Raw genomic sequence first — 26541 nt, forward strand, 5'->3', positions numbered from 1 at the left:
CCGTGAGTCACCTCAAAGGAGTAGCACGCAAGATTCAGCAAATAGATGGAACCATCCCGATGCACTGGACAGTTGATATGCCTATTACTTCTGCCACTTGGATGGAAGCTTTCTTAAGGACAACAGTTCCTCTTCAGGTGATCGCTCTTGGAGGTGTTGGGGAGAATGCACTTGTCTTTGACGTCGGGGATGGGGGTATACTTTCTAGATCCACAGATGATATTCTTCTAGAGGTTGCCTTTCAGCCTGTCAAGATTGCTGTCTTTGTGGATCATGGAGCGGGCTTGCAATGGTATTTAGATCCCGACCCTCTGCTCTTGGCCCTGGGATCTTGGAGATTATGGTTATATGGAGGTGCACCTATCAGGTGCTTACAGTGGGACCCAGGAGAGTGGGAGTGGATAGATCATGGGCACTGAGAGAGGGGGATTCCCTTCTTTTGTTTCACGGTTGGTAATGCCTGGAGATTTCAGTTGAGCAGTAGGGGTTTCCCTCTAGAGCCCCCCATTGGGACAGCTTCTTCATCACCGCAGATTTGCATAGGAACTTCTAAAGGAGGCTCTGAAAATCCCTCGGAAATAGAAAGATCACTCTTTTCTTTTGGCTTTCTATTCATGGAGGGATTGCAGTGAACCTGTGGAGATCACGATTTGGGGTTGATCCTACTTGCCCTCGTTGTCATTCTATAGAGGAGTCAATGCGACATTGCCTTTGGGACTGCACTCAGGCGAGGACTGTTTGGAAAGGGGTTGCTCGAATACTCAGCATTTTTAATACCTCCCCTTTCTTCATGACTTGAGGCTCGGTCGCCTGGTTATCCCTTATTGGGCCCCAGATGTTTTTTTAGGGTGAGCCTTCTTCTTGGGCACTCTCGATCCGCAGGCAGGTGATAGAGACCTTTTCTCTTCAAGATGCACCATTTACTCCCTTCACAGCTTCTCATGCTTCAATGGACACTTCCTGGGAGATTCTAGCTAGCATTTCCTCTTGGCACATTTGGAGAGCCACATGTACAATGGCCCTGTATGGCACCCAGATATACCCTTCACAGGTGTTCATGGGTATTTAGACTGACACGGTTCATAGTTTGATAGCCATTTGGGCTAGCATGCAGCGCTCTTCACGGGCAACCTCTTCTAAGAGGATTGTATTTCTACGAGTTTGGAGGGGTTCTCCCTTTTTCTCAAAGGGTTCTACAAGATTTAGATGGCACTATCAACCCCAATCCTTTCTTTTTGGCTTTTGAGCTTCTCATGCATTGCATGGTGTATCCTGTATGAAGCTTGCTCTAACTGTTTTCTTTAATACTTAATAGAAGTCTCTTTTTGCCCCAAAAAAAAAAAAAAAGTATGAGAGGCTTGAAAGAATGAAAAATAGGCAGTATATCATGAAAACATAGCAATCATTAAAGAGTTTAAATTTAAAACAAAAGACTCTCAGTCTTAAACTGATGTATGTCCGTTCATGATCTTCAGAATATTATATAGGTCTCCTAAATAATTGGAGTTGCTTTTTGCACTCCGTGGGAGTTGCAATGTGCCCTTCCTCAACAGATGTACTAAATGATTCTTTTGTTGTTCCACAGACCGGTTGGTCTCCCATGGACATTAAAAAACTCTCTCTCTCTCTCTCTCTCTCTCTCTCTCTCTCTCTCTCTCTCTCAGTGGAGAGGACCGAGGTTAGCATTAGAGTCCTCCAAACGGCTAGCAGAGAGTGGTGTTGATACGGCATGGTACGCACGGATATCCACGTGGTTTGGTAGTCACATCATTCAGATGGACAGACTTCCCCCTTTCAATACAGTCTGGATGCACCACTCAAGATGATCCCACGAGATGAGATCAACCGTATCATGCGGTTGAACCCCCTCCAACAGCTCCATACATCTAGGGCTAGGGGAGGAGAGGAGTTCTCCACCAAGATCCCATTTTACCATGATCACTTCTTGAGGATCTCAGAGCACAATCTTGTCATCAGACCTCTATCTCGAGGACAGCAGAATTTCACATGCACTAAGGATCGCCATTGGTCAATTACAAGTCTCATCACATCAGCTGCCGATTGAGGTAGGGAGAGCTACAAGCATACCCAAAGAGCAAAGGACTTGCACACTATGACAGATGGAGGAGATCAAGATGGAGGAGCATTTTCTACGTGTCTGTCTAGTCTACTATGAGATCCGAGGATGATATCACTACCTCTTTCAAGAGGGACATGGCTTTGATTCACTCACACGCCTGATAAATTTTCACAATCATGTCTGTGTTGGACTCTACCCACTTGAGATGCGTCGACGGAGAGACACATCGATGCGACAAGCCAGAGAGCAACATGGACTGATGCCACAGGTCACCATCGACAGATCACAAACTCTCTCTCTCTCTCTCTCTCTCTCTCTCTCTCTCTCTCTCTCTCTACACACACACACACTCTCCGATATATGTGTGTGTGTGCGCGCGCACGTGCAAAATCACTTAGGCACTTCCTCATGCTCAAGCAATATGTTCAATCGCTTCCGTCTAGGGCACTAAGCGCTTCTCTAGCTCAAGCTTGCACAACATTTCTCCCGTTTTGCTCAACCTCGCACTCTCCCCTTGTAATCTCTTCATTCGGGTCATTATGTTCCAAGTCCGCCCCCTTCCATTTTACAGTCGCAACTACCATAACCCCCTACAATCGCAACTACCACTACCTAGCCCCTAGCCTAGTCTTTCCTCTCTTTTTTTCCACCCTGAGTTTGAGCTAATTCCCAGCTCAGCTAAGGGCTTAAAAAAGCAAGGGGATTTTGCAACTGCCACCTTTCATCCAACAAAGAGCTTATCAGATGATCCACCAAGCAATGGTAGATGATTCTTTCACGTTCCTAAAGGCTCAAAGAGACAATGTTCAAAAGGCTATGGCTGTTTGGGATACTTTTGCTCTTGCTGCAAGGTAATGCATTAATATGCAGAATTATTCCTTGATTAGTTGTACCAAGAATGATGTTTTGAGCTTGGGATGGAATGGACACATCATACAAAGAAGATGTATCTTAGGTCACCAAGGTTATCTGATTGGAGTTAATGTCTATCACAAGCTTTGTTGGCATGGATTTTTGAAGGATTAATGACAAGTTTGTGTATTGGAAATCTCAAGATTGGTCTATGCATGCTTGGCTCATAGTGAAACAGTAAGAAATAAGACCTTGGTGGAGATAATGAACTGATGTAGAAAATATCACGATACATTCTGAAAATACTTTCTCTATCTCTTAGACTTATGGATGGTTTGATGAATGGACACTTGTGGAAGGGTATGCCCTTTCGATGGGACACTTCCTATGAGGCACGACCCTTCACAAAAAACATTCTATTGAAGAGACACTCCCATTGTAATGTACTCTCTCATCAAGGGTCACACCCTTCACAAGGGGTACACACCTCTTCATGCACATACACTTTGGAGTACACACCTTTTCATGTGTGACTCTTCACTCTCTATATAAGAGAGGCCCAACTGTATGGATGACACACTACAGACACTCAAGCAATACAAATATTTCTTTCTCTATATCTTAGACTTACGGATGGTTTGATCTTTTGATCTTTTGAAAGAACTTGTACTGCTATGCCGAAGTCTTTATCATCGAAATACTTCCCTTTGAATGAATTCGGCACATCCACAGATAATGTAGAGATTACCATAGCTAATGCCAGAGTTAACCTGCTGAGAGCATCTGCGACTACATTGCGTAGTCCTGAAATGTACTCAATGGTCATGTGAAAGTTGGCCAAAAACTCAACCCAACGTGTTTGTCGAGCGTTCATGACTGGTTCAATAAAGATATACTTTAGAGAGTGATGGTTTATCTTGACCACCGAGTCGACTCCCATGAGATAATGTTTCTAAGAGCGATAAGCATGTACAACGGCAAGAAACTCCTTATCATTAACCGGGTATCGGGCTTGGATATCGAAATGTTTATGGCTATCAAAAGCGATAACTTTGCCTTCTTGCATCAAGACTGCTGCTGTAGCGATGTCGGAAGCATCGATCATGACCTCAAATGGAAGGTTTGGGTCAACAATAGCCATAACTGGTGTGGTAGTGAGTGCTTGCTTGAGTTGTTGAAAACTATACTCTATTTCGAGAAGCCACTAAAAAACTGTTGTGCTTTTCAATAATTCAAACATAGGAGCTACGATTTCGAAAAACTGATAGACCTTTGTATGGTAGAAATTTGCCAATCTGAGAAAAGAGCAGACTTCATGAACATTCTTAGGAGTAGGCCAGTTTCGGATTACCTCGACCTTCTTGGGATCCACAGAGATGCCTTGAGCTGAAATAACATGTCCCAAATATTCAAGTTGAGCCTTGAAGAACTCACTCTTCTCAACGTTGATGTAGAGAGAATTTGCGCGGAGAACTTCAAAAACTTAGTGAAGATGTTGTTTATGCTCATGTAGGAATCTGCTAAAAACGAGGATGTCATCGAGATAAATGATGACGAACTTATCGAAGAAAGGCCTAAAGATGTCGTTCATTAGTGTCATGAATGTGGCCGGGGCATTGTTTAACCCAAAAGTCATGACCAAACATTCAAATGTCCATACTTTGTTCGAAAAGCTCTCTTGTACTCATCGCCTTCTCGTATGCGAATTTGATGTAACATGAACGAAGATCAATCTTTGAGAATTGTGTTGCGTGTAGAAGTTAATCGAAGAGATCATCAATGCGAGACAAGGGATACTTGTTTTTTATAGTGAGCTTGTTGAGGACTCGGTAGTCAATGAAGAGGCGCATTGACTTATTCTTTTTTCCCACAAGTAGTACAGGAGATCCGAAAGGGCTACGACTAGGCCGAATGTGACCTTTGTTGAGTAGTTTAGTCACCTATCTTTGGATTTCTTCATTTTGAGTGTAAGAAACCCAATAAGGCGGTTTCGACGGTGGATTACTGCTGGAAATAAGTTCGATTGGGTGATCCACTGGTCGTTGAGGTGGTAACTACTTTGGCAATTCATGTGGAAAAATATCCAAGTAGGGCTTGAAAAAAAGGTTGGTTGAGATATTCAGACTGATCCTTTGTTGGTGTCTCGTCTATTGCCGTAACCAACAAAAGTGAAGTCTTTACTTGACATTTATGAACCCACTTCTTTACTTGTAGAACAAAGGCGACTCGGGTTGAAGGAGAGTCCCTAGAACTAGTTAGCTCGATAAGTTTTCCCTGGTGGACAAACTGGATAGTATGGCTGCGAAAACCGATTGATGGATCATAGTCATAGAGCCACTGTTCTCCAAGTATGACATCGTACCAAGAAAGAGACATGATGTCAAAGTTCAACTTGTCCGTATAATGTTGGATGCGAAAAGACAAGTTTTTGATCCTGGTGTTGCACAAGAAGGTAGTTCCATTTGCGAGTTCAATCTGATAGTCCACGGGACTACGACTGGTGGTCAACCGAAGTTTGTCAACCATAGAACTAGCTAGGAAGTTATGAGAGCAGCCACTGAGATGAGGATAGTGACCATTGTTCCACGAATCCATCCTTGGACACAAAGTACTTGAGTGGCCAGGAAAGGTTCGAGGTTGCTGGCAAGGCTTATGTAGACGATATTTGCCATTCAAACAACTTTGCCTTTCTTGTCTTGTGTTGGGGTACTAGGTTCCATATTGAAATTTTGCTTTGGTCACTTGGGACAATCGAACCATCTATGGTCGCCTGTACAGATGCCTGTACAGATGGTACAAAGTTGTTTTGTGCTGGAGTTGTTCTTCTCGTCAATGGCGGCACCTTTATGTTGGAAATGACAATGATGACTTTGTGCAGAAGAAGAGGCGTGATCCTTGAAGAAGCGCTTCTGTTGGAATCCAACATACGATTTCTAAGACTTGTAGGGATCTTGAGACTGTCATTGACCTTGATTACCTGAGTTTATTCTAAACTTGGGATTATCTTGAGGGCGAGCACCTTTGACCATAGTAGAGTTCTGTGTTCTATTAGTACTTAGCTTCCCTTTGTTTTGGAAATCTGTAATACGCTCTGCGTAAGCAATAGCGCCAGCTGTGGTGGTGATGTTTACTTTGAGGACATCAATGCATAACGAGGGGTTTAGGCCTGAGATGAAAGCATTAAGGCAATCATCATCAATTAAACCATCAATCTCCAGCACCAATGTGGTAAACTGAGAGATGTAGGAAAACAAGGAGCTTGTTTGCTCCAACTGTCGGAGTTTTGAACGTGCTTGGAAGTCCGCATTGGCAAGTATGAACTGCTTACAGAGCACGTGTTCAAAACATTCCCAAGTTAACACACTTTTGCCATCCTTTAAGCGTCGTTGCCACCATAGGAAAGCTTTATCCTTGAGGAGGGAGGCTACCGAGGAAATCTTTTTGCCTTCAGTGAGGTCAACAGTATCAAAGTACATGCGCAGTTTTACGAGCCTCTGGTCAACTGTTTGGCAATTTCGTTAACCAGTGTAGGCTTCCGAAAGTTTAATGTCAAGTCTTTTAGTTTTGGAAGCTTGGAGTAAGCGATAGAGGGCACGGAGTTGAGTGTTTTCTACTTCATGTGGAAACGAGTCCACATAGTCGTCCGGTGGCATCACGTCATCCTTTGTATGTGTGGTACTGCGAGAATCTTAGAGTTTTTGGACTTTCTGAACCAAGTCGAAGATGTTGTCCTGAAGCTAGGAAATTTGAAGTTGAAGTAGTGCTTCGCCTTGTAAGTTGACTTCAGGGGGCTTTTTTGGACTTGAGTCGCTTATCTCCGGAGAGGTTGCACGCGAGCGTTGCGACATATCTGAGGTCCCTGTGAGAAGAGCACGAGCCTGCGCTCTAGTTTGTACCATTCCTGGAAGAAGATCCAGGCTGCTCCCTGAGGTTGCTCATGTTGGAGAGGGCAGGCGAGCAGGATGGAACCACCCGTGGAAATCTGATAAAGGGGGTCCTGTCTGAGATAGCACTGGTGATGCCGAAGTGGGTGTTACTGCTCGTGAGAGTACAGGGGTAGGTTGCAGAGTCCACGGATCTGAGAAGGGATAAGGAGCTACTGTCAAGAGTGGAGGATATCCAAGAGAAGGAGTGCCTTCAGAGTATAAATACTATCTTGGGGAACGTAACCTGTACAGGAGGATATCTAGGAGCTGAAAAAGGTGGAGAGTACCCTGGAGAAGCTCAAGCTGAGGGGTAAACGTCTCTCCAAAGATGGACAGCAAACTCGTGAGGAATATCGGGTTTTGGGTATCTACGTGTCTCATGGAACACAACCTGGACTGTGCTGAGGAAGTAATGTAATTGAGGTGCCTCACGCAGAAGGTATAGGATGTGGTCCAAGTCACTGGAAGGACACGTGACACAGAAGACCCATGATGCAAAAGCTCCGAAATAGACTTGTTGTGCAATCTGAACACGATATTGTGTGATAGATGATGCCTGAGGTGTCCTTGAAGGGACTGGGGAATTACCAGGGGTTTCCATGCTTTAAGGAGGCGGCTTTCATTTTTTGTAATTTGATAATGAGCGTCAAATAACAATATGAAAGAGAATCCTTAGAAATAGAATGGAAAGAATCCACCTGGCAGAGATTTGATCTACCCGACTGTGCTGAAAAGCGTGTACCAACGATGGGCTTCGGGCTGGAAAAAGTACAGCATGAATTGCGAGTTGAAGGAGGTCCTGATGTCACACTACAAATTTCAAATTAGGGTTTGCTGTAGAGGGAGGCGATTCAGCGACGAAACCGTCCGGTTGTGGGCAAAAAGATGTTGCTACCAAAATCACGAACCACACAAGATCTCGATCTGTTGTGTAGAGGCGAGGTTTTCTTGTACAAGAGAGACTGGCTGAGGGAATTTGCTGAAAAACAAGGCCTCTGTTCACAGGTTGAGATGGCGAGGTGAAGAGATCTAGCAGGCTGTGCAGAGATGGGCATCAGGCTGTCACTCTTCACGGCGATGAAACGCATCCATGGCTGAGCAGAGGCTGGCAAACAAATAGAAGGCTAAGGGCATGATTGGCGTGACTATGGAAGGCCGCCAAAGGCTGAGCACAAGGCTGCAAACAAAAAACGGCAAGCTTGAAGTGGGCTTGGCGTGGGCTGGCAAGCAAGCTTGGCGTGGGATGGCAAGAAGAAATCGGCAAGGGAGGGGCAGAATCGACATGAATAGACTGTACAGAACAGCAGGCACGACTTACGAGATGCCAAAAACCGATTTACGAAGGCTGCAATAACTCTTAGGCATTGCTTTTCCCAAAAATTAAAGGCTGGGTTACTTGAACATAAGGTTAGTCTTGAGTTGGGCCTTAGGTTTAGGGCTGGTTGCCCTTTTTAGGCTCTCTAGGTACCCTTTTGTAGGGTGGTGCTTGGTGCCAAAGGGTGTGCCTATTCTAAGGGGTGTGACCCTTGGAATAGGTGTACCTTTTTATGAAGGGGTGTGACCCTGTTTTAAAAAGGGGTGTCCCCACACGAAAAGATGTGTCCTTTTTTCCACGATGGGGTGTGTCCCTTGGGTGAGGAGTCAAAAACTCTTCATCAAAAGGTGTGTCCGATGGTGGAAAAGGTGTGTCCCTTGGTTTTGGGACAGCCCAAGCACATCAAAAGACACGATTTTTGTCGTGTCCATTCACATCAACTCGTGATGTGAGGGAGATGGAGAGGCCACTGATGACTTTAGGTGGGGTTGGCGCTAAAAAATTTTACGCTCATTCTCTCCATCTCTTCCCGTGGATATCCTTCTAGCGGAAAAAGATGTATCAGATAGGCGCTAGAAGGTGGGGGACATTTCCTACAAGCAAGAGCGAAATTTGCTCTAATACCACTCTAAGAAATCCTAGATTTACTATATTTAGAAATGTGCTAAAAAACAGAAAGGAGACTGAAATCGCAGAGAACAAGGAATATTTGTATTGCTTGAGTGTCTGTAGTGTGTCATCCATACAGTTGGGCCTCTCTTATATAGAGAGTGAAGAGTTACACATGAAAAGGTGTGTACTCCAAAGTGTATGTGCATGAAGAGGTGTGTACCCCTTGTGAAGGGTGTGACCCTTGATGAGAGGGTACATTACAATGAGAGTGTCTCTTCAATAGAATGTCTGTTGTGAAGGGTTATGCCTCGTAGGAAGTGTCCCGTCGAAAGGGCATACCCTTCCACAAGTGTCCATTCATCAAACCATCCATAAGTCTAAGATATAGAGAAAGGAATACGTCACAGATCGTGACAAAAACGATCCATTATAATTAGAATGATATCCGTTTTCTTGCCTATATGACCTTAGAATGGCAAAGTTTTGCATCAAATACAACAGCCAAGTAGATTTAGGCTATAGAAAAGAGCCACAAATAAGCTAAGTCAAGCATGGGTTTCTTGGGAATGTTACTCCGAAGAGGAGTGGAGGGGCAGCCCTATTAGATGTCCGCTTACATACACACACACATGGATTTTCAAGAGCCCTAATAAACAGTACTTAGCTTTTCTATTGCATGGCAATTGTATCTCTAGGACAACCATGCCTGCCATTTGGGATTCGTCTTGCAAATACCTAGCAACATTTTGACACCCTTTGATACTAACAGGACACCATGGCACCTAAATGCGTCACTCAATTTGATGAGCCTTTGCCTAGCAATGATATGCAGAAGGAGGTTGCTCAACATGAGCAACTTGCCACAATGGGAGCACCCTGCTAGAAGCACAGGAATGCCTTCCTAGCCCTTATCACTTGCATCAACAAATGTGCACATGGGGTTCTTGGCAGCAATGTCCACAATGCTTCAAAGCAATCTTTTACAGAGGGATCAGCAACACGTTCGACAGATATCGCAACATAGAGATCAACTCGTTCTGCAGATTCTGCCATTTGGACAGAATTCTTCTCTCTTAGTAGAATCTTGCAGATGCATCATGCATTTGCGATTGGGAGAGCATTGCTAGTATCATTGGCAAATGTAAGGGCGCACTTGACAGCACACAGGTTCACCCAGCTCAAACTTTGGCCAGTATTTAGATAGACATTGTGCACACTCTAATGGCCATCTGATCTAGGATTAAGTGTTAGAAAAGAGAGTTGCTTGATGTAGCCAACTCCACCTAACAGAAGACTTCTTGAGATCACACAACATTACATAAAATATCAACTCACACCATGTGTATAATTCTGGAACATACCAAAGATGTACAGATTGGCCACCTTCCCACCTATGAGGCTCATATGAGGACATGGGGGAGGATGACGTATGGCATAAGGGATGAAGGGGGATGCATTGGACTGGCATGTGGGTAGCAATCTGGCTGTCCATCTGTATCTTCTTTTCTTGTCTACATTCTTGGAGAAAACTCCTAATCCTAGTCAATGTCGATCTGGAAGTCCCTTTTTGTTGAACTTCCCCAACGAACTTCAACACATATCAGTGCTTAATGGAATTTTTTTAGGCTTGTGCAACATGTTTTCTATAATCTTGAATTAAAGGTTTATTTCTCGCCCCCTCCCTGACAAACAGAAACCAAACAAACAAAACAAAAACATGTCAAGACATACCTTTGAATTTGCTCCATAAGTCGAATATTTTCCATTGCAAAGCGTGTCAACTCAGGACTTCTATTAACGCGACCACGTATTAGCTGTAGTTCCTCTCGCAATGCATGGTTTTCTTCTGTCAGGTAGGTTTCTGCAGACAGAGCACCATCAACGGTAGCTTCTAATCGTCTTATCTTGTCTTCTCTAAAACGCAGCATCATCTTGCTGCATTGGGAATCATCCTCTCGTTGTCTGACCTGCATGAAGAAAAGTCAATGACATAATTATCCAAGCTTTTAAAAGGACAGATGCATGCTACCCCTAAGGGCCTTACCAAATGGTTCAATTGCTCGATCTCAGCTGCAAGGCGCTTTGCTGTGTTATCTGCAGTCTGTTCCCTTCTTAACGACCCTGCTAGTACTGCCTCCAATGTCTTTATCTGCATACACCAAGGATTTCCGAGTAATTTTTTAGCTCACATCAGCAAAGCCATGTTTGATATCAAGCTCTTGCCTAGCAAGGACTTCTGCGTAGCTTTTTACTTAGCTCACATAAGCAATGTCATGTTTGATATCAAGCTTTGTCTACCTTTTTGCACATAATTTCGATGTGTTTTCCAGTGTTGTCCGTTTCGTATAATTTTTGAGAAGACGCCAGACGTGCTATGCAGCCATTAGAATCTTCTGGAGCTGAATTTTCAAGAAGACGGGGCACATAGGAGACAGGTATTGCTGAAATGCTTTGCCGACGAATTCTATTCAGCTCTTCCTGCAAGAAGAAACTTGTTTTAGGGGCAACAAACCTTCAAAAATACACCCAAACAAAGAGAGAACATAATGGTCAGTCCCATGCTTTTGATACCCAAAAATAAAGAGAGAATGTAAAGGTCAGTGCCACACTTTTGTTCTCCATTTTAAGGGTTAATTTATGATGATCAGGTCAAACCTTTAGCTGTTGAATCTGTAGCCGTAAAGCCAACACGTCTCCAGACGCATCCTCGTTAACGACGGCCTGCACAAACATTTAGGCATCAGTCTGTCTCATTTAATTGTTCAATGAAGCATGCAATAAATTTTTAACACAATTTCAACCAAGGGTGACTATTACTTACATTATTTCGAATAAACTTCGCTCTTTGTGCAAACTTCAATGTACTCAGCGTTTCGGATGCACAGCTGAGAATAAAATAGAACTCCTTTATCTCTCTCTCTCTCTCTCTCTCTCTCTCTCTCTCTCACACACACACACAAATGTTCATGAGGCACATGATTTTTTCCTCTAAAAATATAAGGAATATCCAAGTACTTCAGGTAAAGAATTTGTAGACATTATGGACATGGTACCTCTGTTGCAAGAAGGAAAAGTTAGCCCTTTTCCAATAAGGACGACCTATCTAAACGAAATTACTACGATAACACATATCCTTAGAGACCATTTTGTTCTCCCTTAGCTAAGCTAGATCAGCTCCTTTCTGGTGCCAAAACACCTCATGTAGGTACTACCATTGGTTGCTAATACAGTGTGGAAGTGTTGCTTAGAGCTTGCTGCTTTACAACGCAGTCCAAAGAAGCAAATGAAGCTCTTTCAACATCATGTGACTACAATACTTCTCTTTGAGCAATACACTAACATGCACAAATTGCGTGTCTAAAACTTTAAACTTCTATGACTCCTAAAGTGATCAAATCACTAAACAATGAAGACTCTTCAATCTTGTCACTAATCTTTGATTGTTTAAAATCAGCAACAATTGAACACATGCTCCAAATTGAAATATTTGACAAGGGCTTAGGTTTCATATAATGTATAAGATAATATTTTGTTTAAGAATGCAAAATTCATCCAACGCACCATATAGAAGGGCTGACATTTGCAATTATGGTTGTTTTGGAATTGCCACCTAATGAGTCCTGAAAGCCAAGAAAAGAATGGTCAAAAGATTATCAGCCTGCAATGCACTTCGAAATGTTTGATGACTACTCTCTTTCATCCTAATCGAAGGTTGTGAGCTCACCTGCAAAAGAAAGGTGAGTTTAGAGTCTCGATAAGGAACGTGCCGTTGCTTTCCATGAGCCACATCAACAAGAATCATGATAACCAAGCTGGAACAAGGTTGCAAAGAAGTGAGCTTATGCACTAGGATGGACATCCTCGAACGCATGAGTATTACATCCCTAAATACCGACCCAAGAGTGGACAAGGACTTGTTGATATTTGCAGCCTCCTTTAAACGATCCCCTTCAGCACCTGAGGTCTTTTGCCTGTTCATAAGACCTCTTAATACAATTAAGTTGCTAAATCAATCATGCCTTAGCTTTCCATTACAAAGAAGAGCAATCACACCTCTTCAAATACTCCCACGCAAATACCCTTCACAAAAAATCATAGCTTCCAAACGTATATCCAAAAGTTGATCAAAAGGAGATCAATAAAAGGCAAACTGTCAACCAAAAAAGAAACGAAGCATAGAAAGGGAGATAGTGGAAGAACCTTTCTGAACCAGCAAGATCAACCAAGTTCAGCCTGCCAAACCTAATGTTTGTCATAGAATCTGTCTCCCACTGTATAGAGAGACAAAACTAGTCATTCTTATCACGAATAAGATACTAACTCTATCTTGCAATGAAAAGATATTTCTTTGCTTGACTCATATCTGATCAAATAAATAATACCTTGCTTTCAATAATGCATGTAAACACACTATGTGATCGACTACTCTCTTGGTTCATATTGGTGGCTGCAACTCTCCTATTGGCAGCACCCTATAATCAAATTAAATTACACAATTAGCTGTCTCTCTCCACCAAAACAGCTAGGGCTGGCTGAAAGTATCAAACCACCACGTAAAAGGGCAACCCATTTGGTTTAACGTGGACCTCACTTAAAGTCAATAGTCACAAAGAGTGATAGAACGCATGGGAAAGATAGCCTTTAACAAGGAAAAGAAAATATCAAAGGACAACACACAAAGATATGGCATAGAGATTTGAGACCTTCAAGATCAAAGTATGGAATGTAGAAAGCATGGACATTAATGAAGGGAAATATTTGCATGAACAAAAATTCTTGAGCATTGCAATATTTGCACTAGTAACATGGAAAGACAAAGGCAACTTAGAACACAAAATAGAGGGGTACACAAAACCTCAGTTTGGAAGCAAAAAACATTTTGCTTGGACTTAGATGAAATCCAAGCAAATTTTTGTTTGAGAGAGAGAGAAAGAGACACACACACACACACACTTTTTTTTTTGGTGAAATCTTTGATTGATTATATTATATGAGTAGCAACCTCAAAACAAGATGCTACAATTACATTAACTAAAAATTTCAGTATATGCCAAAAAGACCTCATGATCTATGCAGCGGGTCTGCAAGCAATCAAAGAAAGATTGCTGCAGAGAACACCTAAAAAATCCAAACAGAGAGACACTAGGATCACCAAAGACTTTACAATTCCTATATGTCCATAAAGTCAACAGTACCCAGTAGCGAACCCAAACGAAGAAAAGATGAAACTCCAATCTGGATGGAAGAAACTCAAATAGCCAAAAAAACTTCCCAAACCGAACAGATGGGAATCTCGCTCACAGGCGCTGTCGAAGCAAATAAAAAAACCCACGAAAGCACAAACAATGCCAAAACAAGTGAGGCACAATCTCTGAAGAAGCAGAACATCTATGGCAAGGTGCAAGAGCAATGTGTCGATGAGCTAATAGCTGTCCAAATAGAAACACTCCCAAAAGAACTCGCCAAAAGAAAACCTGTTGCCGAAGTGGTACTTTATAGACCCAAAGTTGCTGTAATCTTTTCCTCCACCACTTGGCTAGGCGATGCATTCGCCAAACAAAATCACCTCTCTCTAAAACCCAAGGTTGAGGCAAAATGATTTTATACGATGCAAATACAATAATCTGAGATAGCCTCAAAGGACGAGAAGAGAACCTTGGAGAAGTCAAAGTCCAATCTTTCAATTGGTCCTGGAGTTCCAAAGGAGGAATCGGAACAAAAGACGAAAGCATAGAAGTAATTTGTCACCACAAAGGACAAAAATGAGAGCTCAATCCATATGTAGTGATTGCTAGAGAAAAGGGGAGCATAGTACCAACGTCATCTATAACATCAGCAACCAAGGTGATGCCTTTCAACGAGACAAAGTAGGAACGTCGAGGTTCCTGTAAAGCCAAGGAAGGCTGAAAGACTTTTGACCAGTGAATGCTTTCAGCTCTCAAAGAATTCCCAAGTAAAGATTGCCGTCCATTCCATTCTATATAAGAAAGAGCATGCTTCCAATCAAGAAGCAAGCGGGAGACAAAAGGATAGCCAAACAAAGTGCCATCAGTGCAACCAAAAAAAAAATCCCATTGATCGAGTTGCCAATGATCCAATGCAAAAATACTGATATGAGTGACGAAAGTCATAATCATAAGAGCCCAAGACTAATCACCTTGCAAAAATTGCAGCAAGATTTTCCCCCTGTGGGCAAGAATATGCACATGAATATCCGTGATATTCAATCCACTATGCATCTTGGGAGAACAAATGTGATGCATCGAAAGCAACCTGAGACTTTTTCTGCCATGTTCGGATCACCAAAAGATTTCCATAAAGACAGACATGAAAGATGTAAGATCTGCCTTAGTGAACATGATCAATGGCAAGTAAAATTAAATATATGCGACAAGGATGGACTGCGCTATTCGAAGACGAACGTGCAAAGGCCAAGTTGCCAGTTTCCAATACTCAAGCTTTTACTGAAGCTTAGCCAAAACCCAATCAATTTGTTGTCGGCGAGTGAGTTCCCACCCCAAAGGGTAACCAAGATGACGAACTAACTGAGTGGATGATACACTATCCCCGAGCCATAATAGACTATGCCAGTCTTTGGAATGCAAAGGAAGCAGCTTAGACTTCTGAAAATTAACATGAAGACCAATTGCCAAACCATAAACAGAGAGGGCCTACATCAAGGCACCAAGATCATGGGGCGTATTCTTCGGGGTAAAGAAAGAATCATCAGCATAAGCTTGAGCAACCATGCTGCAATTAGCATCCAATTCCAAGCCATGAAGTGATCCTGTAGCCACAAGATGATCAATATATTGCAGCATATGATGAGTAGCAATGGCATACAATAAAGCACCGAGAGAGCATTCCTAGCGGACCGAACAACAAAGAGTCCACTCATCAAAGATATCCCCAGAAAGAATGCAAGCTGCATTACTATCTCTGTAAAGCCAGTAAATAACCTGCTGCATTTTTTATCCAAACCCCAAAGCTCGCATAGTTTGCGAGATGAAATCCCATTGAACTGTGTCAAAGGCTTTTGCAATATCTACCTGCAAGAGTAGAATATCCTACTGCGTGTATTTGGCTAATCAATCCCAATATAAGCATTGGCAATGTTATCTGTGATATGGCAACGTGGAACAAAGCCATACTGGGAGAGATGCAACCCATCATGCAAATAACCTTTAATCCGATCAACCATCATTTTGGCAATGATCTTGTAAATGACTAGCATGAGCGTGATTGGCCTCCAATCACCAAGTAAAACACATAGCTGCTTCTTTGAAATCAACTTGAGAAGACCCTTTTTCCATGACACAAGCATCTACTGATTTTGCCATGATGTATTTACCATTTGCAACAAGGTGAATTTAAGAAGATCCCAGAATGCAAGAAAGAATTCAACAGTGAGACCATCCCATCCAAGAGATTTCCATCTACTACAGGATCTCAGTGCATCAAACAATTCCCTTTCAATGAAGGGATGTTCAAGTTCGAAAGTCTGAGCATCAGACAGAATTGAATGAACGTGCTGCAAGACAAGTTAACGTACAGACACGACCCGAGGAGAAAGAGTATCCACATGCCCAAAATGAGTGGAGAAGTGCTGCACACATAAATTAGCAAGCTCTGAACGAGATGTTGACCAAGAACTATCAAGCATCCAAATCCGACAAATATTGCCAGCCTATCTTTTGTGGTGTAAACTCTTAAAAAATTGCTTGAAAGAGCAACCTTTATCAAAAAAACCCATTTGTCTGGATTGGGTTTCAGAGCAAAGATAAGCAAGCTCAATCAAACTCTGACAAGTAGATTTGGCATGTGCTACAGTCTCCCTTGTGGCTTGCATATAGGATTTGCCATAATCCCAAATAACTGCTTGCATCTCAGCAACAAAAGCATGCCATGCATAATCCAAACCAATGTGTATCTGACGAGAGAGAGGCTGAATAGCATCAGAGACCAAGGCTTTAAAGTCAGCATGCTCCAGATAACTATTATTAATTAGCAAAAGCCTTCGCCAAGGCAATCTGTCAATGGGAAATTCATGTAAGGAAAGCCTCGACCAAAGAGGAGAATGATCCGAATGTGTGAAAGCATAATCAACCCAAATTTGACAAGTAAAGGCATCACAATGCTGTGGATCGACCTGATATCATCTGCCTAAGCGTGTCCGAGAAGAAGATTGAGCATTATGCTAAAAGGTATAGCTCGGAAGCATGGGCTGTAATTCCTTCCAGAGATCAACCAGGCACAACTGAAGCAAAAAATCAGACCATGCATGTGTTTCACAAGCCAACATATGAGTATGGCCTAAGAAGTTGTCACCCGATTGAGAAGCATTATTAAAGTCACCACAAATGAAGGCATGTTGTCACCATGGATAGCTATGCATGGCAACCTAAATCAAAGCTCTATCACGAGAAGATTTGGGGGCATAAATTAATGAAAATTCAAAAATTTTCCCTTGAACAAGGCATTGAACAATAATCCATCTACCATGGCGATCATTGAGAGCCACAACAAGTTGAAGATCGTGCTTTACCAAAACAACCACACCAAAAAAGGAGTGCTCTCCAACATAGAAGATATCATAACCAACAAAATGGCCTATTTGACCAGCATACATATGCTGATTATGCTCTTGCAAAGCAACTATATCAGGCTGCAATTGCCTGATATACATCCAGACCAGTTTCCATTTGTGACCATCACACATTCCTTGTACATTGAGAGTAACACACTTCACATGATTAAGCATATTTACAATTATGGGACAGGTATGTACAACAACTAACGGGCTGTCTACATCTACATTTCCATCTCAATGTCCGAGCCTCTACCCTGGGATGAAGCATCAGCTTGAGGAGAGGACAAAAGTGCAACAACTTCTTGAGGAAACAAGGTCCGATTTGCAATCACAGCAGACCAGATCAAGCCAACACCAAAGTTTTCAACAGGTGTTTTCCCATGACAGGATGCACCACTCTAAGTCCGAGAAGGCAAAGGTTGCTTGGGGGAGATCACTTTGCGAGGAGTTTGCCATCCATCAGTCAAATTTTTTATCCCCCCTCCCTTAAGGTGGAGAGGACAAAGACACAAGAAAAGAAGCGTTACCATTTGAGACAGCCGGGGCTTTGCCTTTATCTTGAACAGAGAAAAATAGTTTGACCCCTTTGTTTTTTACCACAAAAGAGGCATTTGCATTCTTATTCAAAGGCTGAACCATTTCAGCTTGCACTCGCATCCGTCGAGCTCTAAAAAGGCATTGTAAAGCCATGTGTCCAAATTGCTTGCATTCAAAGCAAGCACCTGCAAACATCCCCCACTTGAGCTTGTAAAACGCACTCCCCATGGAAACATTATTCACAGTAACCGAATATGAAGCTAGTGCAATGATCTGTATCCCACAAAATGCAAAAGCGATTCGCATTTCCATTGGGTCACGGTGGATATACCACCTTACCGAGAGAAGCTGCAATTTTAGGTAGAAGAGAAGACAAGCATTGAGAACTTCTACCCAAACAAGGCAACGATGCCGAATCAATGCCTGATAATCCCGAATGGGAGACCAGGGCAAGACATGGACCATCTGTTGGCCATAGAAGACAAGAGAGTGCTCCAGCACTCCTCATCAGCCATGATGATCTCAAAAAAGTCCCTCGCTGCATAATGAACTTTTTTGACATAAGAACCACCCAAGGTTCGAGTCAACCAATTCCCAACATCTGCTGCAGCAGACATCCGCCCTGGGAAGAAAATTATAGTGGCATGCTTTGCATACTCCTTAATTGGATCAAAGATATCATCCACTTCCACCATAATGCCAATGGTGGGAAGTGGATCTTTCCAACCTTTGTGGATGTCTTCAAACCTTCATGCATAACCTCATAAACAAGCTAAGCCTCAACAGAGTCATTAAGGGAATCATCTGAATCCATCACCTGTTTTTGTTTCTTGTTGGAAACCGACTTGTCTTTGTGAAAGTTTCTCATAGGAATAATCCACCATTCGAGTCAAGAAAAAGGCTTGGAAGAAGCAAAGCATTACAAGGAGAAAAGCATAGCAAGTACAACAAGAACAGACAACAGTAGAGACGAATCTGTACGAAAATCTGATAGTACAGATTTTCAAATAGTACGGATTTTTTATTGTACAAGATCTTTGGCTATACGGACAAAACTGTAGTGGTTTTTCTGATTGTACGGACAAAGCTACATGGATTTTACCTTATTGTACGAACAAAATCGTACGTATTTTAATAGTACGGAAAAAATAGTTTTTTTTTTTTTTTTTTTTTTTTTTGGATTTTATAACAAAGCGTACGGACACAAAACGGGCATCCAACGAAACCTCAAGGACATCAAACTGAGGGAGAAAAAGGCAGCTGCAGCGTGGGAGCACGAGGGCTAGCACAAGATCTCTCTCTTACACCGAAAAATCAAAATCCCCCACACACACACACACAAAGTTTAAACTGGCAATAATTGCACTCACTAGCCAACCCAATGATTGCAAACCCCCGAGTTTCCCAATGCAAATGCCAGTCCAACAAGACTTACAAGTTTCCCAATTTTGTCAAGCATCTGGCACACTACCTCCAACACAATGAGATAGAGGTCCTTCAACAGGATGATACGATCGTGCACAACAAACTGTAGAATCAACTCGACACTCCATCGCAAAACAAGCTGAGCTCGAACAACGAATCCTACAACTGACAACAAGAGGCGGTAACACTCCAAACTACTCAACAAATTATTGGCGCGAAGTTCCTCCGTCGCCTAGGCGTACTTGAGCGCTAGCAGGTGGCCGCCCAAAGTAAGGCCACTCTACTTAAGGCGTGTGTTCAAAGCCTCACCAACCCCAATGAGGGTGTCATCCCCATGAACCTTGGGGGCCTCAATGTACTAGCTGACGGCCATCCTCCCCCACTGCAAGACACTAGCCATGCTTCCCCAAGATGATCACGACCATGGTAAAGCAAGCAACCAATACACCATGCTAGCTCCCTAGACTCTTCTAGCAGTAGCGCACCAGCTCCACAACTGTTAAGCGCGATAGCATCCCAAACGAAGGTACCACCCCAACGGACAAGTAGACAATAGCTCAGACACCAACAATATCGTTGGATGTTCCTCGCTAGTCTAGCAAGGAGCCCATAACAAGAGGCTTCCCTTGATGCCTCCTTTGTGGCCAACTTAGCTCAAAGCTCCAAAGCCAAATGCCTCGAGTCAAAGGTTTACAAGGAGCAAATGCAAACCAACTACAACGACCTTGCCCACGAGAAGATAAAGTTAGCCGACCTCCACGATAAAGAGGAGGCTGAAGAATGGAAGCAGGTCGAGGAAGAGTTGCGGGGTGAGATCGCCACCCTCAAGAAGCAGAACGCCCTAATATGAGGGCACTTATTGCAATATCAAAGTTGTAGGAGGACCTTTAAACACCCGTGGAATTTCTCCACAAATCCAATAACAATCAATAAATTGAGGCTAGTTGGAGATTCTAGTTTATTAAAGTTGTGACTAAAAAAACACCAACCATAAATAAGTCCCAAGTCAATAAAAGGCCACAACCTAAGGGCAAGGCCTAAGACAAAAAGACATGCACATTTGCAAAACCTCAAAAGGTAACCATCTGACCACATGAAACCCACTAACTCCAAGGCAAAAAGGGATGATATAGCTAGTAGGAACAAAACATTCCTACAACTAAAGCTAGGTTTTAAAGAAATCCTATGAATCAAAAAGCATATATGCTCACATTCACAACGTACAAGACGATAATCAAGAAGGATATTTACCAAGGAAAAAGCAATCTAGAGAGGCACACTTAATTTTTTAAAATCCCAAGACAATATCTTCAAAAACCTTGATGCAAAGAAATTTCAAGAGGATTGAAGCAAGCTTTAAAACATGCTCACATTCACAACAACTTTATGAGAGAGAAGAAGCAAAAGACATGTGGCTGTACTCAAACCCAAGGATGCAATCATAATGGTGAAGGACGTTGAAAAGGGGCTAAGAAAACTAGCTAATAAGAAGACACAAACCCACAAGGTCTATTTGAGAGAGATTAAAATGACAAGGCAACAAACAAATAAGAAGGCACCAATCCACAAGGTCTATTTAAGATATTAAAATGGGTAGGGTAACAAACAAAAAAATTGTGCATTCTTTGGAAAAAGACAAAAACAAATCACACAATAATCATGAATAAGGCAATTGAAGAAGGCTTTCCAAAGGACTAGCATGTTAGAGTTGAGGGCATCTCAGGTGTAGATCTAGTCAGAAGGGCTTCTATTGTGGGTGTGCCCATCCCCTTCAAGCTAGGATAGGTAGAGAGTAGAGAGTTGGTAGGCACAACTCAATGGGCTGCTAGGGGCAGCCTTGGGGCAAACCCTAGGCACCCTGGTAGGCCCTTTATCGTGGGGTAGTTCTAGCCTAGGACAGCCGACTTGCTGGTCGGCCAAACCTACCCCTATCAGGGCCCCAAGTCGGCCTATAGGCTGCCCTATTTGTAGGGCCAGCATCCCCCCTTTTCAATTGGAGCTGTACTTCTTCCCTCTTTTGGGTGTCTCCCTTGCTATATACACAACTCTCTGCCCTTGTTACACCATGGGAGAGGTGGAGTCAGAGGAGCACTTCATTTGCACATGCCCGCTATATTATGAGCTCAGAGGTAGATTCCACTGTCTCTTCACGGATGGCTTTGGACCTCTCTCACGAGTGATGGACTACGAGGATCAACATTGCCTAGCTCTTTATGTCAGGGAGGCCACTATGCTTCGACGAGACTACCTCAGAGACCATCAGCACAGACCGGAGCGTGATAGAGCCCAACCTGATAGAGCTCAGGCACACGCTATACCAGAGGACAGAGACCAGGAGGAGCACGAGGAGGTCAGAGCTCACACAGGACACATGCCTCCACCCTGTGGATGTACATATGAGATGGTTTGTAGACGCCGCAAGATCTTGTTACATAGGGGACGTACTCGTCGCTTTATCTCCAGACGATCCAGGATGATGGCAGCTTTTCGGAGGAGACTTACTCATGGAGATCTCGCCCCACCAACCGCTCACCTCACCTTTGCTCAGATTTGTACTCTCATAGCAGGAGGCAGAGTCGATGGACAGGATTTCCAGTATTATTTTGGTTCTCAGACTCCGTGACACCTGGACTTGTATCTTTGCATTGGCATATTGTACTCATCCCCCCATTTTGCACCTAGGGGCGGTTTCCTTGCATCTAGTTTACTTTGTATTTAGGCTCAGATTTGACATTATGTACTTTCACTTGCATTGTATTGCGTAGCACTTAGATGATATTCGACGATGCCTCTTCTTTGTGGCACGTTGATTTGGTGCTATCTTGTATGCAGAGTTCTTGATGTCCCATGGGCCCATTTTGGCCTTTAGTGGACAATAATACTCTCTCTCTCTCTCTCTCTCTCTCTCTCTCTCTCTCTCTCTCTCTCTCTCTCTCTCTGTGCGCGCGCGCGCACGTGTGCGCTGCATGCTTCCGTGCATTTCACTCTCTCACATGGTATCAAACTTTAGGTTTGAACGAAGCCAAAGAGGGCAACAAGAGACACGATCTGCTCTGAGGCTTTGTGACGTGTTTTAGAGGGGACTTTCCACCCATCTACGCTGCGATTTTGGTTTATCCATTCCCCGATCTACTTCAGCACCCTTCATTAGGTTTGTTTGAGGAGCTCTAGCTGACACAATTAGCAAGAGAAGGTTTGAAGCATCGATTGGCAAGGATTGGGCTGGTCGGTGTGTACACGGCGCAATCAAACAACAAAGTGAGTGACAGTGCAAATATTGAAAAGTGCATATGAGGTATGGTCCAAATTGAAGGACCTTTATGCAAGGGACTCAACAAATGCGGGCTGTTACTCTAATTGGGCAGCCTTATAGTCTTGAGTTCTCCAGCGGTAGTACTATGCAGCCCTTTCTAATGAAGGCTAAGGTACACCATGAGCTGTAGAGAGGGTGTTAGTTTTGAGGCTAAGGTACACCATGAGCTGTAGAGAGGGTGTTAGTTTTGAGGCTTTCTAATGAAGGCTAAGGTACACCATGAGCTGTAGAGAGCGTGTTAGTTTTGAGAGCATCTCAAGAATAGATCTAGTGAGAGAGGACTTCTATTATGGGTGTGCATGCCCCCGTTCAGGCTAGGATAGGGAGAGATTAAAGGGCTAGTAGGCCTAATTCAGTGGGCTGCTAGGGGCAGCCTTGGGGCAGATCCTAGGCGCCCTGGCAAACCCTTAAACCTTTATAGTGGGCTGTGCCTGGCCTAGGACAACCAACCACTTGGTTGGCCCTAGGTCAGCCATACCTAACACTTGGGTCGGCCATATCAAGCCCCCAAGTCGGCCTACAGGCGGCTCTATCTATAGGGCCAACATCCCACCTTTCCTGGCATCACTTGGAGCTGCACTTCTTTCCTCAATTGGGTGTTCTCCCTTGCTATATACATAGTTGGCTGCAACGGAGGGGGTCAAGAATAAGAAAGAAGTAGTCTAGTGTTGCTTTGTAGACTTTAAGAAAGCATTTGACACAGTTCCACGCAAAAAGCTATGGGAAAGACTGGAAAAGCTCGAAATCCCTCAAGAGATCAAAGAAGCCACATAGCTTGTATAACAGCTTACCAATCCGCAAATGAGGCAACAAGCCAACCCTCATATTGTATGGCACACCCAATCCCTCATGGGCGCGTTAAAAAAACATTCATACTTTCCAGATTACTCTTATTCTCTAATATCAATTGTCACATCATTTGGTCACTTTCCTATAATCTATCTTAGTCCACCACTATGAATAGGCGGTTTCTGAAAAGAGAGAAACATAAAATAATATTCCCCCCCATCCATAATGCGATGGTGGTTCCAAGTGTGAGTAAGACATCCAACTTGGAAAAGAAAAACCACGTCATATGCCACATCATCATATGAAGAAAGGGGCAAAAGGGTTGGGTGGAGGTAGGCGAGTGGGGGGTAGAACCTTGAGGGAGGGTGGAGGAGAAAGTGGAGTGGCTGAGTGGAGTGGAAATTGGAGGAAAGAGACCTTGAGGGTCGAGTGGAGCGGAACTGGCTGAGTGCAGTGGAAAGTGGAGGAAACACAGGAGGGGACAAATTGGAGTTGGAAAGGCTAGGGAAAGTGAGGAAGACAAGGCCAGGCTAGGGAGAGTGAGAGGGAAGTGCATAAATGCATTTCTTTCCTGTTTTGAAGCTTGCAGCAACCTGCACAGGCTTAGAATAGCATGGGTGGCTGCTTAATTGGGCAGAATTTTGGCAGCAAAAGATTCATGTGGTGCAGAGCAAGGAGCGAGGAAAGAATGGAGACAAAATCCAATAGGACCAAGTGGAAGAGCAATCGACTCTCTTTGTAAGACTAACAGACACTGTGAATTCAAAGACATAAGGACATAGGTAAGGACTACAGTTCTAGCAGCTATGCAGGTCCGTGGAACAGGTGGCACAGTTGGAAAAAGCTTCAGCGGCAAGAGGGATGGTCGCGATTCAGTCTGGCAGCCCAACGTTAAAGCAGCCGGATGGAAGGGGAGGGGCAGCAGCACATGGAGTGAGATCAAACAAGAAGAGCATTGGGAGTGAGGAAGAGGAGGTAAGAGAAAGAGAGTGAGAGGAAGGAGAGGGGTTGAGAGAAAGGAGAAGGGAGTTGGGTAGCTTGTTGGGATTATTACCTCCCAACCTGTGAGCCCCCAAATGAGGACACAGGGGAGGTGTACCAGCAGCATCTCATGGGACAGAGAGAAGCCATGTAGGCAGGGAGGAAGGCTGCCATGGGGGCAGATCTGACAACAGCAGCAGGGATGCCATATGGGCTGCATGCAGGCTGCCATAGCAGTAGATATGGCTGCATGGAAGGACTGCTGCAGGGCAGCAGCAAGTACAAACTCTGCGCATTCTGGGACCTGTATCTGGTGGGCAGCAGCACATACAGGTGGCTGGAGCAGAGAGGAGGCTGCAGGATGATCAGCAGATCACTGGAGCAGAAGCCCTGCAAGTGCTGCATATAGGGCAGCTGACATGGGATGCCAGGGCCATTAAATAAGCCCTACAAACGGCAGCAACAAGGACTGCCTGCCAGCGGGTGCACAAGCAGGGCCAGTCAGGTGCAGCAGACAGGGTCAGCAGGTTCCAAAGAAGGCGAAACAGCAGTCAGGCCAGTGGCAGGCTGCCATTTGGCCAGGTCGGCCTAGTTGCCTGCAGATCTGCCAGACAGGGTCGGCCAAGACTGTGGGGAGCTGCAGCCAGTGTGTGAGGCTCTGCATGTACTTCTGGACCTCCCTACTGCTCAATCTGCAATAGCAAGAGGCCAGGAATCAAAGACCATTGTGCCTCAGCATTGGCTGCAGATGGAAGCAATGAGGAGGACAAGGACAAGGATCAAGGTGACAGTACCTCACCTTTGGCTGTCAACTGGAGCAAGGGCATCTACTCAGCCCACTGAAGCTCTTGGAGGGCACACAGGCTGACAGAGTTTTCAAGGAGCCAGAAGGAAGTAGGAGAACAATTTTGTGGTGCAAGGGATCCACATCTAGGCAGTATCTTATCTGCTAGAAGGTGGCACACTGTACACATATTTGTACAAGGTTTTGTTGTCACAGGCATCCTCAGCCCGTGGCATGCTGGACTGCCACGTGGGCTGCCCAGCCAGCATGTAGCAGCCACGTGGACTACCATGCAGGCAGCCATGTTAGCCAGCTGCCACATGGACTGCCACGCAAGCAGGAGCCAGCTCAGCAAACAGACCATACAGCACCAGCTCAGCAGACCACACAACCAGGCAGGAGGGCACCACATCAGCGATGACATCAGCAAGTCAGCTGCCACGTCAGCAGCAGAAGCGGCAAGTCATTGAACAGGGAGCAAACTGGTCAATGGGCAGCAGCAGCCTGCTGGCTGAGGCCTAAGGGGGCCTCAAAAAGAAGCCCCCTTGAACTTCATTTCTCATCCCCGTTCAGGCCTTCAAGCACAAGCTTCCCCGCAGCAGACCAACAATGTGCCTCAGCCTCTCCAGGGATCTAGTGAGGATTCACATCATCTAGTTAGCTTAGTCTTTTCCAGTTTTGCAATGGAGAGTTTCAGCCCTCCATACAGTTATATTCAGCCATACCTTTCCGTTATATTCCCCCTTCGGAGGCCCACTATATTCTCTCCCTCTGATTCTCACACTTACATCCACAGCATCACTTTGTGCATTGAATGCATCATCTTGCAGTTTGCAGTTAGTGAGCAGGAGAGAGAGTGAGGATAGTCTATAACCCGCTACATTTGTCCATCTTTGGAGCTGTTTCTACTCTCATATGCATAGTTCACTAACTGTTTACATCCATCTATATTCACTTGTGTACACACTAAGGAAAAGCAGTGAGATTTGAGTTAGCACAGTGTAATAACACAACCACCTCCAAGAATGAAAAATTAGAGTTGGGGAGAGGTTCTTTTATAATGTTTACAGTTCACATCAAGGTTCCATATCAACTTCCTAGACCCAAAGGAAAGGATTAGAACTACTTCTTGGTCTTTAAAAAGCTTGTGCTCCTTGCAGTAAAATTTCCCCTTTCAAACTTGTACATGCACACAAAATCATGCTTTTCATATGTGGTACTCCAATGACAACCCCGATTGTTAATGAGTGCCTTGGCAAACAGCAAGACTCCCGAAGTGTACTAATCATGGAATACCAGCCTTTTAAAAATTGGCATCCACTCTTAAGAATCTTACA

General features: G+C 43.9%; 1 protein-coding gene across 5 annotated transcripts in view; it reads right to left on the reverse strand.

Annotated features, from left to right (window-relative positions):
- The window catches only part of LOC147898598 (kinesin-like protein KIN-12F), a 46322-nt gene that overhangs the window by 14603 nt on the left and 5178 nt on the right, over window positions 1-26541 (reverse strand). For all 5 annotated transcript variants that reach the window (XR_015541577.1, XM_087379633.1, XM_087379631.1 and 2 more), the window contains exons 7-16: window positions 13168-13257; window positions 12986-13056; window positions 12682-12756; window positions 12510-12597; window positions 12347-12405; window positions 11607-11670; window positions 11441-11506; window positions 11084-11263; window positions 10830-10934; window positions 10517-10752 (exon numbers count right to left, since the gene is read on the reverse strand). Coding sequence is in view for 4 of the 5 variants with exons in the window: in XM_087379633.1 (XP_087235759.1) it covers window positions 10517-10752; window positions 10830-10934; window positions 11084-11263; window positions 11441-11506; window positions 11607-11670; window positions 12347-12405; window positions 12510-12597; window positions 12682-12756; window positions 12986-13056; window positions 13168-13257 (1034 nt within the window). In the remaining variant the exon portion in view is untranslated. The remainder of the gene's footprint in view (window positions 1-10516; window positions 10753-10829; window positions 10935-11083; window positions 11264-11440; window positions 11507-11606; window positions 11671-12346; window positions 12406-12509; window positions 12598-12681; window positions 12757-12985; window positions 13057-13167; window positions 13258-26541) is intronic.

The sequence above is a fragment of the Dipteris shenzhenensis genome, chromosome 9 (genome assembly GCF_047967505.1).
Source record: "Dipteris shenzhenensis isolate YYH24624 ecotype China chromosome 9, Dip_SZ_1.0, whole genome shotgun sequence".
NCBI lineage: Eukaryota > Viridiplantae > Streptophyta > Polypodiopsida > Gleicheniales > Dipteridaceae > Dipteris > Dipteris shenzhenensis.